Raw genomic sequence first — 21,522 nt, forward strand, 5'->3', positions numbered from 1 at the left:
CGTGAATATCGGCACCATATCCCCATCGCCGAAGCAGGTGGATCGGGAAAGCAGGCAAAAAGCCGACATCCTCGCCAAGACCGAGGTAGCATAAAGCCGCTTTATCCTCGACTACGGCTACTTGCATTCTTCCCTGGTCACCTCTGAACTCCGCTGCGGACATTCTCTCTTTCAATAGTAGCTGGAACTAACTCCAGAATCATGTCCAGTCAGGAGGCCTCAGGTCACCGACAGGTGAGAACCAGAGCCAAGCAGGCTTGTCTCCACTGCAACCGGCGACGAATCCGCTGCAATGTGCTACAGATGCGCCCATGTCAGAATTGTCTCTCGTTGAATGTGCCCTGTGAGATAGGCGTTTCGAAGCGAGGAAAGTATGCTTTCCTTATTCTCAATGTGGCCGTGGGACGTAGACTGATTCATGGCATAGATATCCTCGTAAGAAGACTGCCCGGCAACATGCTATGTCACAAACGGACGGCAATTCGGTCCAATTGCCGGCATCATCGGGGAAAGGAAGAAGCCATTCCTCAACGTCACCATCGGGTGGTAAACACGAAGAAAGAGAGCCGCATGTTCATCCGATGTCAGGGGATGCTGCCAGTGCCCACCAGACGGTGTTCTTTGGCGAATCCAGTCCACTCACTGTAGTCATTGACGAAGGGCGCCGATCGCCTGAGAAGGGGAGTAGTGAACTGCACATGACTCGCTTTCACTATCCCATTCCAGAGAAGCTCAACGCTTTCAATACACGGGATGAGGCTTTCCGTGCGCACAAAGTCAAGAAGGAAGACCAGCTTAAAGCTGACGGGGCCTTCTCGTACCCTCCGCCAGAGACATGTGCAATTCTTCTGCGGGCGTACTTTGACTGGTTTCATCCCTGTTTCCCGATCGTTGATCGTACTGCTGTGTATGAGGGCTATGCGCAAGGGAGCTTGTCACCCCTGCTCCTCCAGGCTATGCTGTTCATTGGCGTAAGCCTTTGCACGGACGAGGCTTTTGCCCAGACGGAGTTCCCTGTTCGATACTGGGCGAAATTCCTTTTCTACAGCCGAGCAAAGGCGATCTATGATGTGGATTGGGAGTCTAACAAGACGGTCAAAATTCAATCGTTGTTTCTGTTGAGCTTCTGGCGTGGAGGTCCTTCTGAAGAGCGGGACATTCGATTCTGGCTGGGCATTGCCATTGACTTGGCTCAAAAGCGCGGCATGCATTTGATGTATGTATTTTCTAATGCTCCATCTCACCTGCTAATTCAATCAGGTCGAAGTTTTCTTTTGGGTCCGGTCGAGAAGCGGGGCTATGGAAGCGGATTTGGTGGTCACTTTACGTATGTCATCTCTCATAAACCTGGTGTCAATACTCATCGTTGTCAGGCCCGAGACCAGCAAAGCGCCGCAGCACTTGGGCTTCCGCCGCACATTCGGGACGAAGACTGCGATGTCGCCATGCTCGAGCCAGATGATATCCAAGAAGAGGTAGCTGGAGGACAAGGTCTTTTTGGCGTGCAGTGTATAGAAGATCTCCGTTATCCGGCCGAGATGGCGAAGTTGGCCAAACTATGTATGTCTGAACCTCCCGACTTGGAATCTTTGCTTACTGTTCAGTGCGTTCTATTGTATCGACCCATTATTCGCCGGTATCTTCGTCATCCAGCGGTACGTCACGAGCGGTGCTGCATAAGCAACTGGTGGATTGGGAATCCAATATGCCTCCTGAGCTGAAGCTCGAAAACGCCACAACTCCGCGAGCCAGATTTCTAGCGGGACTCTTACAAATGACATACCAGTAAGCAACATGTATTTCACTCGAATTGACTCCCCTGACCTGTCAATGTCTAGAAACCTCTATGTCCTGCTTTACCGACCGTCATTTCTCAATCCATCGGATGGGAAGTTCGACAGCCAAGGCCAGATAGCCTTGGATGCTGCGACCAAAAGCACACGAGTATTGGAGGATATGCTCTCGCATAATTTGGTCCAACATGGACCTCCACATCTGTAAGTCCTCGTCGATAATCCATACATGTATCAAACTGACCATGTAGAATTACCCACGCGTTTTCAACCCTCTGTATTCACACCATCGAGTTCCGTCGCTCATCTGGGACAGGTCGCAAACTGGCGGAACACCGAGCCAGACTTTGTCTCTTGAGCCTACAGGAGCTGCAAAAATCCTGGGACTTGGAGAACTGGGTATTAAACCTGTTCTTCCGATGTTTGGATGATAGCACTGCCCGTACTCTGCGACCGGTCGATGCCACTGCTCCTCCCCCAAAGACCGAAGCCCGCGATTTTGTCCCTGCCACCCCAGATGCTTTCCCTGCTCTCAATATGAACCCAGAGGGACACACGCTCGATGCACCTTGTCAATCGGCGCACTCGCAGTATCCCACTGGTGATATTAGCGCCCCGAGTGATTGGTACGGGCTGTTCAATTTTGCCGAGGATTATACCGACATTTCGGGGGTCATTCCCAGCCACGACCCGTCTATAAATCTGCAAAATTTGGAGTTTCTCTACCGATTCCTATGACGAAATCTGTCCCACTTAAAAAGTCTGCACTCTCAATGGCGGCGACCGCACTTTTCCCAACCTAGTCAACAAGTTCAGCTCGGAGGAGGATCGTCTTGGCAGAGTTTGGTACTCGATCGCGCTAAGCGGGCAAGGCGTGGAGCACCGTCCGCGTGCGAGTCAGTCAGCTCACTCCCTGCCGAGGCCAGGCTGATCCCGTATTAATTCCTGGCTTCCCCTCTGTCAGATCGACCTCAACCTCATCTTTAATTTGATCTTGTCTTACGGCACCATGTTCGGTGACTTTCCCGTCGACAACAAAATCGTCCTGGTGACGGGAGGAGGATCCGGTGAGGCCTCAATTTGACCCTCACTTCACCCCTTCTCCACATCACACTAACGCACCACTCAGGGATCGGGTTGCAGCTCTGCCGCCAGGCCGCCGCCAAAGGCGCCCGAATCATCATTGCCGATCTGCGCCTCATTCCCGAAGCCCAACAGTTTGTCGACAGCTCCGACGCCGTCATTTTCCAGCGCTGTGACGTCCGTAACTGGGCCGAGTTGCAAGCCCTCATCCAGCTTTCGCAAGACAAATGGAACGATGTACCCGACGTGTATGTCGCATCAGCTGCCATCTTTGAACCCGTACGTGTTTCTTCCTAACCAAGCATCTCTCGTTTCATCAAATACTTCACGGTCTCCTCGCTCACGAAATTTAAAATCAGTCATGGTCCAGTTTCTGGGAAGACAAGGAAACGACCGACTACGCGTGTATCGACATCAACGTGAACCACCCTATCAAGCTTACTCGACTGGCCATCCGAGCTCTCCTGGGTAAGGACAAGAAGGGTGTCGTATGCCTGGTCTCTTCTATCGCGGGAATAAATGCTTCGATCCGAAGCCCCCTGTACTGCGCATCCAAACATGCCATCTGGGGCTTCGTCAAGTCGATGACCATGCTTGACCACTTGGAGGGCGTGAAAGTCACCTCCATCTGTCCAGGGTATTCCATCCCCTTTTATCCGTCGAGTCTCCGATTTCCTAGAGCATGCTAACGTCAACCAGCGTTGTCCCCACGCCTCTGTGGGACTCCGTCCCCGGTGTCCGCAAGCATCTATCCTATGACCGAGTAAAACATGTCCCGGCCGCAGAAGTGGCAGAGTACATGCTCGAGCTGATCCAGCAGGGCAAATACCCCGGCGGTTCAGTGGTGGAGATTACCAGCTCCGGCCCGGACGGACGTAGAGTCATCCCGCCGTGGAATGTCTCGCCACCGAATGTGTATGCCGGTGCGGATAAGAAGATGCTGGCTAACTTCATCGAACCGGTCCGCGCAGCGTTGAAGAATGAGCGGAAAGCGAAGCTGTAATCATTATACCCTTAGTTAATGCAATCGACAATGACACCTATCGCATCAAGAGAGTATTCAGTTTGGCAGTATTCTTCCCGTCACTTCGATCCGATCTTAGCAACTAACACAGAATAATGCTAGACTCATGTCTCTATTGACCTGATGTGTTTGGCCTGACTACGACTCTTCTCTCCACGTAATCTCCCGGCTGCAATGCGATCAATTAGTCACTAGCATCTAGATTCCACTATAAACGCATCCTATAGCATTGAACTCTGGTCAATCACGTGGCAAAGCTTTCTGAAACTTTGCATTGTAGGGTCGCTCCATGATTAAAACTACCGGCATATATAGAGGCACGATAGAGAGACTCTCTTAACATGACCCATCCTCAGAAAGCTTGCGCATTAAGTCAGAAAAATGAATTATGCTAGTTAAGCACGAGCGTTTTTACTGATTTGTTTCATTGATCGTCGGTGTATTGATTACTAATCATAGTAAGCCCATGGCTTTCGTATTAGGAATTATATGGATGTGATAGAGATTTTATAGAAGTTATATACAGTGATATATAGGTACTGATAGTTATATAACAGTATAGACGTAAGCTATATCGTGTGGATAAATAATGCGATAGCTCTCAAATATGTCCTTTTACGAATAATTGGATACATAAACCATATACTACGGTTCATTACCTATGGAGGTTCATTAAGCTGGGCGATATTTTTTTTGACCGTTATATGATGATAATACAACCATTAATACATATTTGCATGTCTAGGTACTTTACGAACACTTTGTCTACTATCTTGATTTTAGGCACCTCTTGGGGACCATTTGGGTGATGGTTGTGTTGTGGTATAAGTTCGTAGTACTAGGTGCAATGAACACAGCCGAAAAATATATTTAGGCACAAGACTAGTAGTAGGTTGTATTACACCTAGTACGGGTCTACATAATCACTCGCGTCTTTCACTATTGTAAATTGCGATCGATTGTTTGTGTCATGAAGCTGCAATTCTGACTATTTTACATAAGTCTCTTTTATATTATCATGTCTATTCTCACGTTGTCATATCTGGTGGTTTAGCAACCCGCAAGACGTCCCCAAAGTTGAGTGCAGGATACATATCTTTCCTGATCCCAGATTAAATGTCCGATACGGAATCTCAATATTACAAGTTGTATATCTTTCCGATGCCAATGGGCGAAAAATAGCTTTATGGGAAAATTGAAACTTAGTTCTACGATGATAACAGAATCTATGGTATACATGGCCAGCCGAGAGAGCTTCCAGATGACAATTTTCCAATGCAGCTGGGTAGAGAGACTGGAATGTTCTGTCGCCTTATCTTGGACAGCCCCAGAAACCATGTAACGGCTCTCCTAGGCCTTGCTAAGGGTGTCTGGCGAATGATTTTGCTGCACGTGGTATATTAAATTCTAGCAAATATGGTTTATGATGATTCGACATTCAGACGAAACACTATGCTCCTGAAAGAGCGTACATCGTGCAAGGATTTGGCACCTACTTAGTAATGCCGGAAGAGCTCGAGGTGTCTTGGACTGCTCCATGGGAGTGATGGCAGGATATCCAGAGACTTGGGGGTGCGCTATGCTCTATAGAGCATCAGGAACAGAAGGGATCACCTGATCCGACTAATCGAGCCTATCACCGCTTACTCTTACTCCCTCTCCATCGCAATGACCCTCTACTTCTCACTTTAGCTTCCTCACTTGGAATCTAGGGCGTGGCCGAAGATTTACCCGGTACTGCATGGCGCAGCGTAGCAGTTGAACGCTTCCAATGAACATGTTATAGAGACCATGCATGATCGGGGAAGCCTTCGCTGAGAGATCGGAATACAGGCTCTCTGCCTCATGGATTCTGATAGATGGGTCCTCGAGCCCCCACTGTATGAAAGCCTTGGCCAAGAGTATAGTCACTCTGAGCTCATTATGATCAGGCCATAGCATCATGCCACAATGCCTCTGCCCAACATAAGACGAGGACCCTGCCTACTTGCTCAATCCTGTGCTATGATAGAATCGAACAGCAGCACGCCAGCCGGCGAGGGGCCGGCTGGCCTTATTGACATAGTGACTTACTATTCAGCTCGGAAAGGCCTCGGAAGCCATTGCGTTGTTGCGTCGGACACTCCCGGTTCCTGCAGGACCATGTACTTCATTGTTGCTTGAGGGAATAACCCCCACCAACCAACTCATAATGACCGTTCTGACTAGGCAGTCAATGAAAGCATTCCTCTCCAGTCCGACTCCGAGGTGCGCAAAGGCTCGAGACGTGTTTCTTTAGCTGAGACACTTCTTCCTTATCTGACGGCTGAATCTAAATGGGTGAATCCTCATCCGGGGGTTTCCACCGACTTGCCCCCCAAGGTTACCGGCTTATCAATCGTGACTCAACATGATACTCCAGAATCCTGCAGGTGTTTAGTGCGGGATTGATAGGGACACCACCCCACTGCGGTCCTTCATCATGCTTGAAGTCGAGAGATTACATTGGAGTGCCAAGGGAAAGCTCCCATGAGGGGGTTATTGCCCAATGGCAGGCATTCAGTTTCATCTACTCGACATGAGGAGTATGTAGGCCGCCGACGGAGCCCGGCTTCACCTACCTGATCAGGTTTATCTCCGGTAACGGATCATTATTGACCGATGCGCTGCTGACGATCGCTATCGTGCACCGCCATGGTGGCATACCCGTCTTCTCGTTCTCGCCGGTAGTGGTTTATTCCCCGTATTCTTCCCCCCCAAGCGATGACCCTGAGCCGTGTCTAGGTCCCCGCTGGGCCCAGTACCAGTTATGCTCAAAATAGATCTGATTTCAAAGGGTCGCTTCGCTATCGAAGGGACGATGCTGACGACGCGTCGGGTCTGGATGCGGAAGGTGGATTGTGGATCTGCGACCTTCCCGAAGGAACGCCGTCTGGGGTTAAATTCTAATCCGACTTCAATCTATCTGGACGTTCGAGGTCCTCATCCTGCGCAGCTCGCAGCATCGCCAAGCAGACTTATGCAGCTCTAATAAGCTGTCTGCAGCAGTGGCTAGCTAGTCTGTCCCGGTTGGGTCGACCTATTTGACAACTCTGTCGGGTGCGACCGTTTGTCTTTTCGGGAGGATACCTGTTCCTTTCTGTTGAGAGATGTGTGTAGGCTTCATCTCGAGACCTGAAGGCCATCCTGTAAGGTATCTTTACTGGGAAGTATATGGAGTGGGATGCTTACTGCGACACATCTGGGTCAGAGATCGAAGTAACCTGCCAATGAGACCATTCCGACAGGGCATGTGAAGCAGAGATGGTGTTCTCTGCTCACGGTGGGCCGAACCGAGTGGACTCTTCCCATAGTCGAGCCGGCCGATCTCCCAGTATCCTTCAACGGATTACATTTGCTGCGGACTGTCCGGAGAGGTCATTCGGCCCGCCGGTGTCTGCAGGAAGTCCTCCGCCAGCCAGTGAGAGACAATGCATTATTATTCGTGTCGGTTGGCCCCCGATCGTCGTGATCAGCACTTCCCAGCGAATTAGTTTCGCGCTGGTTTTTAGTCCGCGCTCGCTCTCGTCGAATCCGATTTCCTCACGCTGGCTTGGCATCTCCATCGCGGCTTGGCACAACCACCTGAAGTCTATGCGCCTTCCACATCCGGCACCCTGGTTACTATTCCCAGCATCCTTTCCTTCCATCACTCCGAATATCTGCAGAAACTTAGGTTATGATAACCTGGAACGATAGTTGCCATCAACTCCTCCACTCACCCACAATGCCCAGGCTGTGGAGAATGTGGGTGGAAGAATCCTATTGTGGGAGGTTTACATCACAGCCATTCACAGCGGCCGCTCTGGCAGGATGGCCTTCTGCCACTGACGGTCTGGCCAGCTCACTCAGTATGCTTCTCTACATGGCTGGTATCTCTTTTGCTTGTGCAGCCTATCACAGTCCAGATGATCCAGTCTCCATCAGCTCCATCCTTCGGAGTATATTGGCCACGACCTCATTGAAACCTGAGGAAGACACACCTGAGGACCATGGGCGAAGCTCGCCATCGGTTGCAACACTGATGCCAAGTGATCGACCTTGTTTGCAGGACGATCATCCCTCGGTGCACCGCAGGTACCTGTATTGGATCGGCTGCACGAGAATTTCAGTCGCATCGAGACAAGGATGCCGAATAAACTATTACCCACCACAGCGTGATATTGATTGTACCGGACAGGAATCGGGATCGCGAAATCACTCCAAGATAGCTATATAAACCCCTTGGACATACCCTCCCAAATACCTCTTCAGTCTCCCACTCGCATCGCAAGCATCCTCGCATTGTCAAGCATCTCTGCAACACTTCTCCCGGATTCAATATGCAAATCAAGAACGTCCTTAACTTGGCCGTCGTCGGCAATGCCCTCCTGGCCACCGCCCACCCGGGTCACCATGAGGAGCGTGAGGCCCTTCAGCAGCGCTCCTTCAAGCGCAGTGTGGCCCACGGTCTGCAGAAGTGTGAGGCCAGCCTGGAGGCCAGCGGCCTTCACGCCCGCGCCGAGGCCCGTCGCCGCGCCGTGGTCGATATGCACCGCCGTCAGCTGCAGGCCCGTGGCGACACCGCTGAGGTGCTGAACAAGTCGCACCTGTCCACCCGTCCCATCTCGTCCAGCACCCCCGAGACCGAGGTCTTCAACGACGACAAGAAGATCTGCCTCCTTGGACCCAGCGCTGAGGGTGAGACCGGACCCTACTGGATCCCCGGTGAGCACATCCGCGGCAACATCCGCGAGAACGAGCCGGGTATCCCTGTCACCGTCGAGCAGCAGTTCATTGACGTCGAGACCTGCCAGCCCCTCACTGGCATCTACACCGAGATCTGGGGCTGCAACGCCACTGGTGTCTACTCTGGCCTGGTGGCTGATGGCAACGGTAACTCCAACGACCTGGCCAACTACAACCGCACCTTCCTCCGTGGTGTCCAGAAAACCGATGAGGACGGAGTGGTGACCTTCAACACCCTGTTCCCCGGTCACTACGCTGACCGCACCACCCACTACCACAACGTTGTGCACTGGGGCGCTACTCTGCTGCCCAACAACACCCTGGCGGGTGGCTCCATTCCCCACATTGGCCAGATCTTCTGGGACCAGGACATGATCAGCAAGGTCGAGTCCACCTACCCTTACAACACCAACTCGATCCCCATCACTCCCAACGCAGAGGACCGCGTGGTCACCGTGGAGACCGAGAACGCCGACACCGACCCCTTCCTGAACTACGTCTACCTGGGTGACTCCCTCGAGGACGGTCTGTTCGCCTACCTCACCGTTGCCGTCAACACCTCGGCCATCCACTACCCCTACTGGACCAATGTGTACACTGCCAGTGGCGGCGAGGCTGTCTGCGGTACCTGTGACGGTGACCCGGATGCTGTTGACGGTGGTCTCCCTACCCCCTCTGCGTCCGCTTCCGCTTCCGCTTAAACGCAGGTGGAGTTTGGACAAGGAGAGAGGAACGAAAAATCGATGAATAATAGGTGGATACTTTTGTATGTTTAGACTAGCAGATGTACCTGACGGTACTACTTTGATAGTTCACGAATATCAAAGAGTTGATTGGATACAGCTATCACTTCGGAAACTGACCGATTCGTAAGCACTAATGACTAAGCGGGGCGCTCCGAGGGTCTAGCCTCATCAGGAATTCGGGATTGATAAATTCCGTTTTATTCCCGTTCATCGCGGGCTTTTGCTTATTTCATTGAACAACCATCTTGTGGAAGGATGGAATCAGGGAATGAGTTCCTCCTTGGCATGCGGCATCCTTGCCTGTTCTATGACTTGTTCATCAATTCACCAGTTGGTGAGATCGTTCTTGACTATGGACTAGACGGAAGCAGCTTCTCCGGTGAGTGAGTGCAGCCCGATCGGCCTCTTTGCTGCGTCGGTTTCAGTGTAAGAACACGATGGTATCATCAGATGCTGCATGGGAGGTAGAGGAACTCTATGTACATTCTTGGGGGTTGTCTACATCACATGGTTACTGCAATGGTCGGTGTGGGAGTGCAAAGAAATGGCAGAGATAGGACGTATCAGACCATGCAGCCTGGAGTGATACCAAATTACTCCGTAGTAGCACTAGTATAGAATATCTTGATTCTATAATATTCGGCTCCAGCCAGTCAATTAAGATAGTACATGTCTTCAGATTCTATCTGTATACACGACTATCTTCTGATATGATACGGTGACTGCCTCCCTGGTCGTGGTAGAGATACGCCTTGCAGAAGCGTTGTCGAAACCGATGCTCGTACATATTCCCGAGGAGATCTGATCGCCCGCGGCAGCTAAGCAGGGATTCGGTCGATCAATAAGCCCAGAACCCGGCGTTGCCAGCCAACTGTTCTTGGGGTTTGGTAGAACTATACGAGGAATTGTACAGAATCTGGTGGGGGTTATGGTGACCATAACCCCGGTAGAGAGCTTAGACAGGCACCACCATCATAGCCACCAACAATCTATCTAGCGTACATCTATCTGGTTATCTACCTGTCACAGATAAGTTTAGAATAGGCCCACCCAGTGGATCCGACCATCTTATTTCTCTTTGTCAAACTCTGGCTTCATCCTGACATGACTCACATTCCCGAGTCATTCCCGAGCGGAAATGACATCCATTTCCCCTCACACAATTTCTCCTCATAAAGCTTCCCTCCCAAACTCAATTCCCGAGTTTTTCTTTTTCCTTCTTTTCTTCTTACATCCCCATATATCCAATTAAACCTTCAACAGGGTTGACACACAATGATCGTCAAACTCACCCAACCATACAGCTTCCTGGATGACTACAGCGAGGGTGCTCATCCACGCCTACTGCAGTCCCTCCTCCTCACCAACGCCACACAACAAACCGGCTATGGCACCGATGAATACACACACGAAGCTCGTCAATTAATTTACTCTCAAATACAAGCCACCGACGATGAAGTCGCCATCCACTTTGTCCCCAGTGGAACTGCCGCCAATCTCATCTCTATTGCCAGCTGTCTGCGGCCGTATGAAGCCGTCCTGGCTGTAGAAACTGGACACATTCTGGACAAAGAAGCCGGAGCCATTGAAGCCACCGGCCACAAAGTCATCCCCGTGCCCGGGGTCCGGGGAAAAATGACCCCTGAGAATCTCGAACGGGTCTTGGATCGCAATACCTTCTTCCCGCACATGGCCAAGCCGCGGCTGGTGTACATCTCCAATGCGACGGAGGTGGGTACGATCTACACGCGGAGTGAGCTGCGGCGGCTGTCGGAGACGTGTCGACGGCGGGATTTACTGCTGCATGTGGACGGAGCGCGATTGGGGGTGGCGCTGAGCGCCGAGATGAATGATCTCACCCTGCGCGATATGGTGGATTACACGGACATCTTCTGGATCGGTGGCACGAAGATGGGCGCCTTGCTGGGCGAGGCGGTCGTGGTGCGCAGAAGTCTGGCCGAAGGGTTTGAATTTAATATCAAGCAGCGCGGAGCCTTGCTGGGCAAGTCTCGCGTTATGGGGGTGCAGTTTGCCGAGTTGTTTCGGGATGGATTGTATTTTGAGCTGGCCAGACATGCCAATGCCATGGCACGGCGCATTTCGGCGCAGTTTGAGCGCATGGGATGGGAGCTGGCGGCCGACACAGAAACCAACCAGGTGTTTGTCGTGGTACCGGATGCGATGCTGCATCGGCTGGCGGAGCGCATTCGGTTCTACGAGTGGGACAAACGTGAAACTGGCACGGTGATTCGCATTGTGACAGCGTGGGCTACGGATGAGATGGCGGTGGATAAACTGTGTCAGTGGCTGCAGGCAATCCATCAGGCATAGTTGGGTTTGCTTCATTCTTAATGTCATGATAATAATACCCGAGCTATCTAATAGAGAGACAGAGACAGAGACAGAGACAGAGACAGTGACAGTGACAGAGACAGAGTTTAATGTGATGAACTAATGAGATCTCCATGAGTCAATCGGAAGATTAACATGGAACCCTAATTAAAAATAAACAGAGGGAGACAAAATGGCCGGGCCAGACTGTTGGGGAAATTACTTGATGGAATCCACTTGCTGCAATTTCCGTGACAAAGAATATGGCACTTCCCCTCATTATTCCCGATCATTCTTCTGTTATTCCCGACCGCCGGGAATATAATATTGATACCCCTCACGTGCCCCTCACACAATCCCGCTTCCCCCCTCAATATTGGCCAATTCCATCTTAATTTATTCCCGTGTCGGCTTTGAGGTGATTTGCAACAATGCGCCTGTCCATTTCCTGCGACAGCTGTCGGTAAGCTAAGCTCCCTCACTTCCATTCCATTCCATTCCAATCCTCCCTGTCCAATCACTTTTATCAATTGCTCACTTACCAGACAATCCAAGGTCAAGTGCATCCACGATGGCCATCCTCCCTGCCGTCGCTGCCACCGCCTCCATCGCGATTCTTGCGTCCTGACCGATCCGCGCTCTCCCGGTGTGCGTACGCCCCGAACCCCTCGCAGAGCCACCATCAGAAGAACCGGTTCAGCTTCAGGTTCGGCATCAGGGATAGCAACAGGGACCAGAACAGCGACAGACACAACGAGGACAACCGCGACCACTCCCACAGCCAGCTCGCTCGCTCCTACGCCCACTCCTTCTCATTCCGCTAACCCCGTTGCTGCTATCGCCCCGGCCACTCTCATCGCAGCATGCGACATCTACCGCAAGAAATTTCCAGTCGTCAACTTCCTCCACTATCCCTCGCTGATCGCCGATCTCTCCCACAATGCCTCCGCGGTTGAACCCGTTTTTCTCTCAGCTCTACTCTCTCTATGCGCCCGCTTCATGCCCGACGCCGCCCTGGCTGCTCCTGAAACCTACGCCGAGTATGCGCGCTCTCAGCTGGCCCATCGCGCCTTTGAAGCTCCCTCCCTCTATCTTGCACAATCCCTTGTCATGATCTCGCTGTATGAATGGGGTTCTGGTCGGCCTTATCGCGCATGGATGTGCAGCGGTACTGTTCCACTCAACTTACCCCTTCAGCCCGACCATCACTAACACAATGGGCCGATCTAGGCATGGCCACCTACATGATCCAATCCCTCCTCAAGACCGCCGATGACACCATGGAACAACAACCCCTTCTCGACCTGCCCGCTCATCGCATAACCTACGAACAGCTGGTCCGCACCTACTGGTGCTGCTTCGCGCAGGACTGTGAGCTCAGCTCCGGCGCCCGCCAACACTTTGCCCTCTCCTTCCGCCAGATCTCCGTGCCCCTCCCCATCAGCGATTCCGACTTTACCTTTGGGAAAGCCACGCCGCGCTTGATGCCGGCGGACATGAACCGCTCATCCTCTCTGGCCTTGAATTTATCCATTGATCGGGGATTGACGATCGTCACACGGGGGTTCGACATATTCGTTCGCATACTCCGATTCGCCAATGAGAGCCGTCGCGGTCGGGCGCAAGGATCGGCAGGGTTGTCCCTTCGCGCGTGGGAGATGCTCAAAGCCGAGCTGGACGAGTGGAGGGGGCTTCAGGATGCGACGGTGCGGTATCCCGAGACCAATGCGCAGGCGCATGTGGCCTTGGGGTCGGGGGAGTTGTTCGCTTATATCAACCTGGTGTATTTTATGAGGTGTGTTCTTTTGACCGTCCTGGTGTTCGATGAGATCATTACTGACACAACCATAGTATTCTGTTCCTCTACCGCGACCGCTTTCTCTCCACCCCCAAATCATCCATTGACCATCATGACCCTGCGGACGACGAAGCCATTGACCACCTCTTCGCGACAGCCCAGCACATCGGCGCTATACTCACTGCTCTCGAGGCCTGCGCTACCCCGGTAATCACACCTTACGCAGGGTTCAGCGTCTTCGTCGCCGCCCATATCAACATGTATGGGACTGTCTGCCCGGGCCGGTACCCGGGGGGGTTGGCGCGCGCGCAGGAAGAGAAGAAGATGAATCTGGATTACTTGGAGCGACTGTGTCGGTTCTGGGACGTGGGAACGAGCTGGGTACGACCACCCCCACACCTCCCATCCAATCTATGTTGAAAGACTAACAGGTGATAGTGGCGAACCCTCCAAGAAGCCAACCGGTTCTATGAAACCGCCCGAACCACCGCCCAAGGCCCTACAGGCGTTTCCCGTCCGGAGCACCTCACTCTGGCTGGTACCCTCGATGAATACGGCGACATTCGTGTCTCGCGACCTGAGACAGCGCCTGCTTCACGACGACGCCCAGGCGTATCCTCAGAGGGAGTTGGAGTGCGACGCATGTCGGTGGCCGAGTTAACAGCGCCAGGCGGTAGTGGAAGTAGCGGTGGTAGCGGTGAATGGGCAGATGTAGAGGCGGAAATGTGGCAATGGCCGTTCCTCGATGAGAATTGGTCTCTGGGATTCGACACGGGGTTCGAGTCGGCGTGGCCGGGGTTGAGCTGATAGCAGCGGGGTTGGCCTGTATGAGTGACGAATGTATGAGTGATGATCACACATAAAATTAATGCTATCAAGCACAATCGGAAACTGTTCTGTTATAATGGCCATCACAGCGCATTCATAGTCTGTGATATATCATGTTTAATAGTATTGGATCCGCGGAGAATTCTGTTTGATCATGACTTCGGTGATATTCGAATAGGAGATAAACCATTAACAGGGTCAGTCGACCTGCACTGATGCCTTCACACAACCATCCACTGCGACAACTTTGTTTCGAACTCTTTGGGATGCGGCACACTGGGCGCAAACATTGTGACCTCGGTCGGCGTACTAGTAGCTAGAGCACAGGCCTTCAAGTCGGTACTAGTATCATATTTATTAGTGGTTCGGTCGGCACGGTTGTGCTGCTAATTGCTGATGTGAGTGCGCCACGCTCAGTTACTCTTTTTTTTTGGGGCGCATAGTGATATGTCTCAGATATTCGTAGAAATCAACAACCGACGACACTAGCATAGTACATCACTGTAATCAAAACAAGCACAGCATAAGTCCTGGCAGGTGGTTCCGAAATTTCCGAAACTACGGAATGCAGTTTCAGTCGAATACTGCTAATAATATATATTCTCTCCCCTGCAGGTAAAGTCCAAGTAGGCGCATACGTGGCTCACATAGAATCTGGCATACAGCATCAAACCTATCGGCGATAACTACTGGTTGCGTCTACCGTTGTGAGCGGGGCATGTTCAATCGGCATTTTAACTAAGTATTTAGTTTTTCTAAGATTTTGCTCCATCGGGGAATAAAGGCTGTGACGGTAAAGGAGAAAATTGCGTGGAATCTAGAAATTGCGGTAGAAAAACACTAGCATCATTTTAAGGTTAAGCCGGGAGTTGATTTATTGCCAGAACGCGTCGATCTTTTGCGCACACAGAATATGGGTTAGTAAGTGGAGTTGATGAGACGGACAAACCACGTAAGATGGTGCGTGAATGCATCATCTCACACCTTTTTAGTCCATTTGGACAACGGCATTAAACCTGAAAGAGTTGAATCCGTGGAGTGACTACCGTAAGTAGCGTGGCGCAGATATCGAACTTTTGTTCAGAGTTGGTTTCACTTTGCTATTCTTGTGCTTCGAGATGGCCTGTTCGGTGTGGCTGGGTTTCCGTGGGTGGACCACGCCCAAGGCGCTCACCAGTTCGACGATCGGCCGTTGCATTTGCCCAGCCCTCTGTTGGGGAGGCAGAGCGAAGCTTTTAGCGGGGAGCACGCTTCGGTTGGAACCAGATTTGGTGTGCTTGGGCTAAATTCTTTTCCTCACGAAGTGGTGCAGTGGAGTCAGGGTGGACATAGGGGTGTGGTGAGGGTTCATGTTGTGGATATTGGTGATTCTCTGCTCACAGGTATCGCGAAGGGAGTGATTTCAGTTGGGGTTGAAAAGGATACCCTCATCCTCTACTGGAAATGAACAAGATAAAGCCGGTGCCATCGCCATCCATCACTAGAAACTAATGACAAGAAACGAACAAGCAACGGGTGGACCAAAGCCGCGTGGCCGCTGAGTGGCCGACGGCCCACTCCGGATCCCCGAAGCCAATCACCGAGTCAATTCGCTATAAAAATAACCTGCGAAAGCCTCAGCCCTAGTTGAGGCACGTTATGGAGTACGACGACTGCCAGCAAGATTGGCCTGGCAGAGATTTCGGCTCTCTCTCCCATCATCTCGCTCGTCATTCATATTTGAGGGCCTGTCGGTAGTTCTGTTCCGATGGGCCCTACAATCCCTTCTCTACCCTGATCTCTCTCTTCCACCTCCTCGCCCTCCTCTTCTTTCATCATTCTAACTACTTCTACCCGACTTGGCTGCTGCCTATATCTGGCCCCTCCTCTACGCCATCATGCAACTCCGCTACCTGCTGGCGCTCAGCGCCCTATCATCGGCCGCTCTTGCGCACGCGGAACCAGCGGCTGGAGTTTTTTCGCTGTCACCGCAAACCGAAGCGCCGGTCGCTCAACCAACATCCATTGTTGATCAATACCTCAAGCCCAAGCGGTATAACCGGTCCTTGAACTTCCAAAAGAGGGCGACCACCACCGATGATACCACCACGACGGATGCAGCCACCACCACTGCGGACTCCACTACATCCGAGTCGACCAGCACTACCGAAGCCACCACCACCTCCGACACCTCCACGACCAGTGCGACGACTACTGCAACCACTGCCACGAGCACCAGCTCTAGCAGCACCACTTCATCATCCTCCTCCCAATCCACTACTAGCGCCACCTCCACCACTCAAAGCACCACGACTACCTCGACGACCACTAGTACCACCACCTCCGCCACGAGCACCATCTCCGCCGCGCAAAAGGAGTACAACCACCGCGGAGAGATCGCCGCCATCGTGACCTTCAGTGTTCTCATCTTCATCTTCCTCGCCCTCACCTTCTTCCTCTGCTTCCGCGAGAAGGCCAAGACCAACCGTCTGGCCAAGAAGGCCGACGCAGGAGCCGATTACTCCATGGTGCCGCTGGCCGATGGCCGGCCCCAGAGCGAGGCCAAGTTTGACCGCGCCTCCATGATGTTCGCCTCCAACTCGCAGCTCAACCTAGACCAGATGGCAAGGAGACCTACCTCCATGGCGGCTAGTGAGACTCTGAGTGTGCCGATGAACCGGACGGCGCCGGGGACGCCTTCGGATGAGCATCGGGCGAATATGGTTTGATAGGTGGATGTACAGTCTAGATACCCGGGACAATGTTCGACATGATTGCAGCATGACATTACCGATCGGAGTCGCCATCGAAGAGGATGATGGATTTATTTCCTTAGTATCTTATTTGTTCTTCTTCTTTGTGTATATTGGATGTTTTGTTCTTCAGCGATTTGAGCCTTCTGTATGATCGTTTGTGGAGCTTTGAGATATCAGATGCATATGCATAGCGTTGTGGAGATATATCCAGTGCAGACTGTCAGTAATATGTAAGACCCGCATAGAAATGGCGCATAGTTTTGAGCTTAGCATACAGTTGCTGGGTGAATTATGCAAGCCGTCTTTTAGCATAAACTGTCACAAGATACAACAGAGTATTATGCCTGATTCATCGCCGACCACACATCAACCATTTCCCCAATGATTGCCCATCTAAACAAACTTCTACGTTCATGAATCTTACTATTCCCGGTGACACCATCCAAGCCTAGTCAGGCTATCCTTCCCACACATAACGCAATCGGCGATATCTCCAAAACCCAGCACCCTCCTAACGCCGAAAGCCGATGTATACACCACACCCCAATGGACATAAATATCAATGTCTGCACATGCCCAGATCTAACATGAATAACTACCATCATACACATCTATCCACTTTTTACATACATACGACTATACAATGCCCCAACGAATCCACTCCACCGGCTCCCTCAACGCCTTCAACCCCATCCTCGTCACCCCCGTCATCGGTACCGAATTCCCCAAAGACAGCTGCAACATCGTCGACGACATTCTCAATGCCCCGAATTCCGAACAGCGTATTCGTGACCTTGCCGTCCTCGGTACATCCCATCCCATCCAATCCCTATCCCCAACCCACCTACCCACCCATCTAACAAAGACATTGGTATAAACAGTCGCAGAAAGAGGCGTCGTCTTCTTCCGCTCCCAGCACAACCTAACCAACGACCTCCAAAAACAGCTCATCCTCCAAATGGGCCACCTCACCACCCGTCCCCCATCGCACGGCCTACACATCCACCCCGTAACCAACGACTCACGGGAATTCGGCGACCCCGATCCCCAAATCAGCACGATCAACTCCGAGGGCCGGAAGAAACTCTACAAGGGCTCAGATTACACCCGTATGGCGGCGGTCTGGCATAGCGATATTGCGTTTGAGAAGGCGCCGGCCGATTTCTCCAGTCTCAGGTTGACGCAGTTGCCTGTTACCGGGGGGGATACGTTGTGGGCTTCCGGGTATGAGGTCTATGATCGTATTAGTAAACCCTATAGGGCGTTTTTGGAGGGGTTGAGTGCGACGCATGTTGGGGAGGGGTTCAAGAGGATGGGGGTTAAGGTTTATGAGGGGGAGAGGGGCGCGCCGGTTAATGTGGGGGATGAGTTGGAGGCGGTGCATCCGGTATGGCCCTTTCTTAAGTCGCTGGGGTATGAGGGGTTTGGCTGATTGTTGGGATAGGTTGTTAGGACGAATCCGATTACAGGGTGGAAGTCGGTCTTCCCAATTGGTATGTTTATATTGATAGTGGGTGGGAGGGTGAAAGTGGTGTGTGCTAATATGAATAGGGGCCTTTCCGAGCAAGATCAACGAGTTGAATCGGCGAGAGAGTGCTAATATGCTGCAGTACTTTCATGATCTGATTACCTACGGTCATGATCTGCAGGTGCGGTTCAAGTGGAATGAGCCGAATGATATTGGTAAGTTGGATAGTCAGTGGTTGTAGGAAGCTGCTAACCAAATAGCCATCTGGGATAATCGCAGTGTGTTCCACACAGCCACCGGTGATCACGAAGGCTTCGGGCCTAGAAGTGGCAATCGCGCTGTTGGCGTGGGTGAGGTGCCTTACTTCGATCCCGAGAGTAAGTCGAGGAGGGAGGATCTGGGAATCGAGGATACGCTGTCTCCGGCTCATTTGTAGTTATTTTCATTACTATGTGGGGATTAGGTATCTTTTAGTTACTGTCTACTCCGGAGTAAACCAGTTTAGCCCATCAGACATGTCCATGCTCAATAGGTCGTTCGACCATATCTCCGGGAACATGTCGCCGAATGTATGCCAGAAGTCGGGTGTATCTGCTGTGGCAGATCCCTGTCCATATGGATCAGGCCCGGTTAGCCCTCCTGTAGGGGGCAACGGATACTGAAAGTCGAACCATCCAGCTGAGAATTGAGCGTCCCCAGTCGTTGCGTCGGTGTGTGCGCTTACACTCTCAGAATGTGGTGTGGGAATAACGTCCTCGGTATGAGAAGCACTTGGCATGGGATCGGCCTTTGCCGCATCATTGACATAATCCATCACGCGGTTGATGATCATCTCCAGCCCGTCTCGGTACTTCTTCAGACTAGGATTTCTCTCTGCCATAACGAATAGCGCAGAAGAACAGGCTCTCAGATCATTCGACACGGCTACTGTCCACAGTTGAGGGGCTCGGAAGAGACAAAGGCTTTTTCGTTATTCTAGCTTTATCGCAAGCTGGAAGGGGTCAAACTCACCAAATAGTCAATCCAGCCATATACAGCGAGTTAACGAGGAGAAATGAGTACCCAGATGAATCGCGCTGTCGCAGCCGCTTGAAACACTGACACATCTGCCCTGACGCATACAAGCATTTTTCAATCAGAGGATCGCCTCGCAGTAAGACTCCCACGAACCGCTGAATGAGCATCCGAATGGCATTGTTCCAATGCATATGGACAAAGTCGTCTTCTTCTGGTGCCATTGCCGGCAGCGATGCTTCGAATTCTCCTAAGGCAGCAAGCAGAGGAGTCGTCTCTGGGACAAGCGTTGCAATATTCCTGTCTGTCCGATAAATCCTGGTATGAATCTGTGACATGATGCGCTGCAACTGTGCCAAAGCGATAAATCTCCGAAGCTTCCTTCCACGCGCCGGCTCGCGCGGAGCCACTGAGCCCTGCAGAGCCTGCTCAACCAGCTCGTCGCTGATACACGAATCATCCAGATCCGCTGGTGCATGGACATCAATGTCCTCCTCGGGGACACTGAACGGCCGTCCCAATGACCAGGCCACGTATCGCTCAACCAGGTAAACAGACCAGAACAGCCGTCGGCGCATCTGCCCTTCATACGGTCGCATTTTTAGATACTGGGATTCGCGATGCAACCCTAGATCAATACAGATGCGCATGGCTAGACCTATCAGATACCATACCCTCGTGGCAGACGATGTTCGCATGTGATAGAGGACGAGTAACATGAGTGCTTCGATGTTCATGTAGGACTGCGACTCTCCGAGGACAGAGTCCAGCTGCAGTGCCATCGCTACAAACGCGCTCGGGGGCGTGGAGTCGTAAGTCTCGGTCATCTGTAGGATAGCTGCGCCAATGGCGTATACCATGAAGAGTTTGAACCGTGCAGCCTCGCTCGTATCATCTGGCTGGGACTTTCGTACGGTCGCATGCAGCTGCATCAGTTCCGCACGATCAAGGAACGGGAGACGGGTATGCATGTCTTTGAAGTAGGCATTGAGGAGGCGTAGAGCAACAGCCTCGGTCGGTAATGCGGTGCTGGCTGCGGTCCTCTCGCTATCCGGCGGAGGTTGGTGGTGACTGCCATTGATGGGGATGGATCTCAGCCAGACGGCGTTTTGCACCAGACGGCCCAAATCTTCTGCGATGGACATTCCTGATGAGGGTCCTAAATACGCCAAGTTGTCGCTCCCCTCATGGCTCATTGCCATTATCGAGACCACTCCAGCTCGGGAGTCATGCGGCTGTAGTTTTGCGCCCGTTGACAGCTGTTCTGCTGGCGCGTCTTCATCCGGGGGAATCTGTTCCAGTGCCGCGGATAATTGCGCTTCGAGCACTTCGATACGGTGCACCAATGCCCCCTTGGACATGGCATGATGCCAGGAGGGAACGGACTCGGATCTCAGACAGGGCTGTTTGGCGGAATCGCAGCCGGTACAGGTCGGATAACCGACGCATCGCTGCTTGCGTCGGTGGCAGCGTTTACATGACTTGGGGATGCGTTTACGAATCCTTCCTTCAGCGCTCATGACGGCAGGAGAAGGGTAGATTGAAGAAACTGAAAACGGGGAGCAGGGGATGATTAGCCATGCCTGGTATTTCCCCGCATCTTGAAATGATCGATGCCTCTGCCGAGGCGCCAATTCAATTAGTTACCGGGCTGGGCGTGGCGGTGATGAGGCGATGGTGCCGCCAACGCACGCCATCGCAATGGTGACGGTTTACTGGCCAACCATCTTGAGGCATTTGACACGGTCGGAGAGGTGACCGACAGGCAGTCAACGTGATGTTTCAAGAATGAGTCTGAATATATTCGCGGCTCCCAGAGCACTCTGTAGTAGTAAACTCTTCATCACCACTCGCAATTCTGGGGATTAGTGTATTCGCCAGAGAAAGCCAAGTAGATGATACTGGGTTAAGCTCTAGATAAATACGTTTACTTGTTTTGCATTGAAGGAAAATAGA

The 21,522-nt window shown here is 52.0% G+C and overlaps 7 protein-coding genes across 7 annotated transcripts; 6 read left to right on the forward strand and 1 right to left on the reverse strand.

Annotated features, from left to right (window-relative positions):
* Nucleotides 1–201: 201 nt before the first annotated feature.
* BO88DRAFT_466014 (fungal specific transcription factor domain-containing protein) lies at nucleotides 202–2,844 on the forward strand (the record flags this gene model as incomplete). The annotated part of the gene is made up of 8 exons (XM_025711450.1): nucleotides 202–234; nucleotides 304–371; nucleotides 428–1,216; nucleotides 1,261–1,327; nucleotides 1,374–1,560; nucleotides 1,605–1,785; nucleotides 1,839–1,997; nucleotides 2,045–2,844. The coding sequence occupies 8 exons, from the start codon at nucleotides 202–204 to the stop codon at nucleotides 2,529–2,531; spliced, it is 1,971 nt and encodes a 656-aa protein (XP_025561237.1). The 3' UTR covers nucleotides 2,532–2,844.
* BO88DRAFT_406298 (15-hydroxyprostaglandin dehydrogenase) lies at nucleotides 2,763–3,931 on the forward strand. The gene is made up of 4 exons (XM_025707117.1): nucleotides 2,763–2,860; nucleotides 2,923–3,155; nucleotides 3,236–3,513; nucleotides 3,576–3,931. The coding sequence occupies exons 1-4, from the start codon at nucleotides 2,803–2,805 to the stop codon at nucleotides 3,877–3,879; spliced, it is 873 nt and encodes a 290-aa protein (XP_025561238.1). The 5' UTR covers nucleotides 2,763–2,802; the 3' UTR covers nucleotides 3,880–3,931.
* Nucleotides 3,932–8,041: 4,110 nt separating this feature from the next.
* BO88DRAFT_406300 (intradiol ring-cleavage dioxygenase) lies at nucleotides 8,042–9,429 on the forward strand. The gene has a single exon (XM_025707118.1). It carries the CDS (start codon nucleotides 8,241–8,243, stop codon nucleotides 9,345–9,347), a length of 1,107 nt encoding a protein of 368 aa, XP_025561239.1. The 5' UTR covers nucleotides 8,042–8,240; the 3' UTR covers nucleotides 9,348–9,429.
* A 1,190-nt stretch (nucleotides 9,430–10,619) lies between these two features.
* BO88DRAFT_369091 (PLP-dependent transferase) lies at nucleotides 10,620–14,576 on the forward strand. Its single transcript, XM_025704133.1, has 6 exons — nucleotides 10,620–11,678; nucleotides 12,279–12,375; nucleotides 12,472–12,891; nucleotides 12,954–13,518; nucleotides 13,575–13,902; nucleotides 13,960–14,576. The coding sequence occupies exons 1-6, from the start codon at nucleotides 10,668–10,670 to the stop codon at nucleotides 14,326–14,328; spliced, it is 2,790 nt and encodes a 929-aa protein (XP_025561240.1). The 5' UTR covers nucleotides 10,620–10,667; the 3' UTR covers nucleotides 14,329–14,576.
* Nucleotides 14,577–16,121: 1,545 nt separating this feature from the next.
* Nucleotides 16,122–17,133, forward strand: BO88DRAFT_82187 (uncharacterized protein). Its single transcript, XM_025713168.1, has one exon. It carries the CDS (start codon nucleotides 16,227–16,229, stop codon nucleotides 17,055–17,057), a length of 831 nt encoding a protein of 276 aa, XP_025561241.1. The 5' UTR covers nucleotides 16,122–16,226; the 3' UTR covers nucleotides 17,058–17,133.
* A 594-nt stretch (nucleotides 17,134–17,727) lies between these two features.
* On the forward strand, nucleotides 17,728–18,988 carry BO88DRAFT_466048 (TauD/TfdA dioxygenase family protein; the record flags this gene model as incomplete). The annotated part of the gene is made up of 5 exons (XM_025711451.1): nucleotides 17,728–17,883; nucleotides 18,031–18,471; nucleotides 18,529–18,577; nucleotides 18,636–18,767; nucleotides 18,813–18,988. The coding sequence occupies 5 exons, from the start codon at nucleotides 17,728–17,730 to the stop codon at nucleotides 18,986–18,988; spliced, it is 954 nt and encodes a 317-aa protein (XP_025561242.1).
* A 16-nt stretch (nucleotides 18,989–19,004) lies between these two features.
* On the reverse strand, nucleotides 19,005–21,126 carry BO88DRAFT_369096 (uncharacterized protein). The gene is made up of 2 exons (XM_025704134.1): nucleotides 19,564–21,126; nucleotides 19,005–19,514 (listed from the first exon to the last, which is right to left on the reverse strand). Exons 1-2 carry the CDS (start codon nucleotides 21,084–21,086, stop codon nucleotides 19,034–19,036), a joined length of 2,004 nt encoding a protein of 667 aa, XP_025561243.1. The 5' UTR covers nucleotides 21,087–21,126; the 3' UTR covers nucleotides 19,005–19,033.
* Between the last annotated feature and the right edge of the window lie 396 nt (nucleotides 21,127–21,522).

This window comes from Aspergillus vadensis (genome assembly GCF_003184925.1).
Source record: "Aspergillus vadensis CBS 113365 unplaced genomic scaffold BO88scaffold_17, whole genome shotgun sequence".
NCBI classification, from domain to species: Eukaryota; Fungi; Ascomycota; class Eurotiomycetes; order Eurotiales; family Aspergillaceae; genus Aspergillus; species Aspergillus vadensis.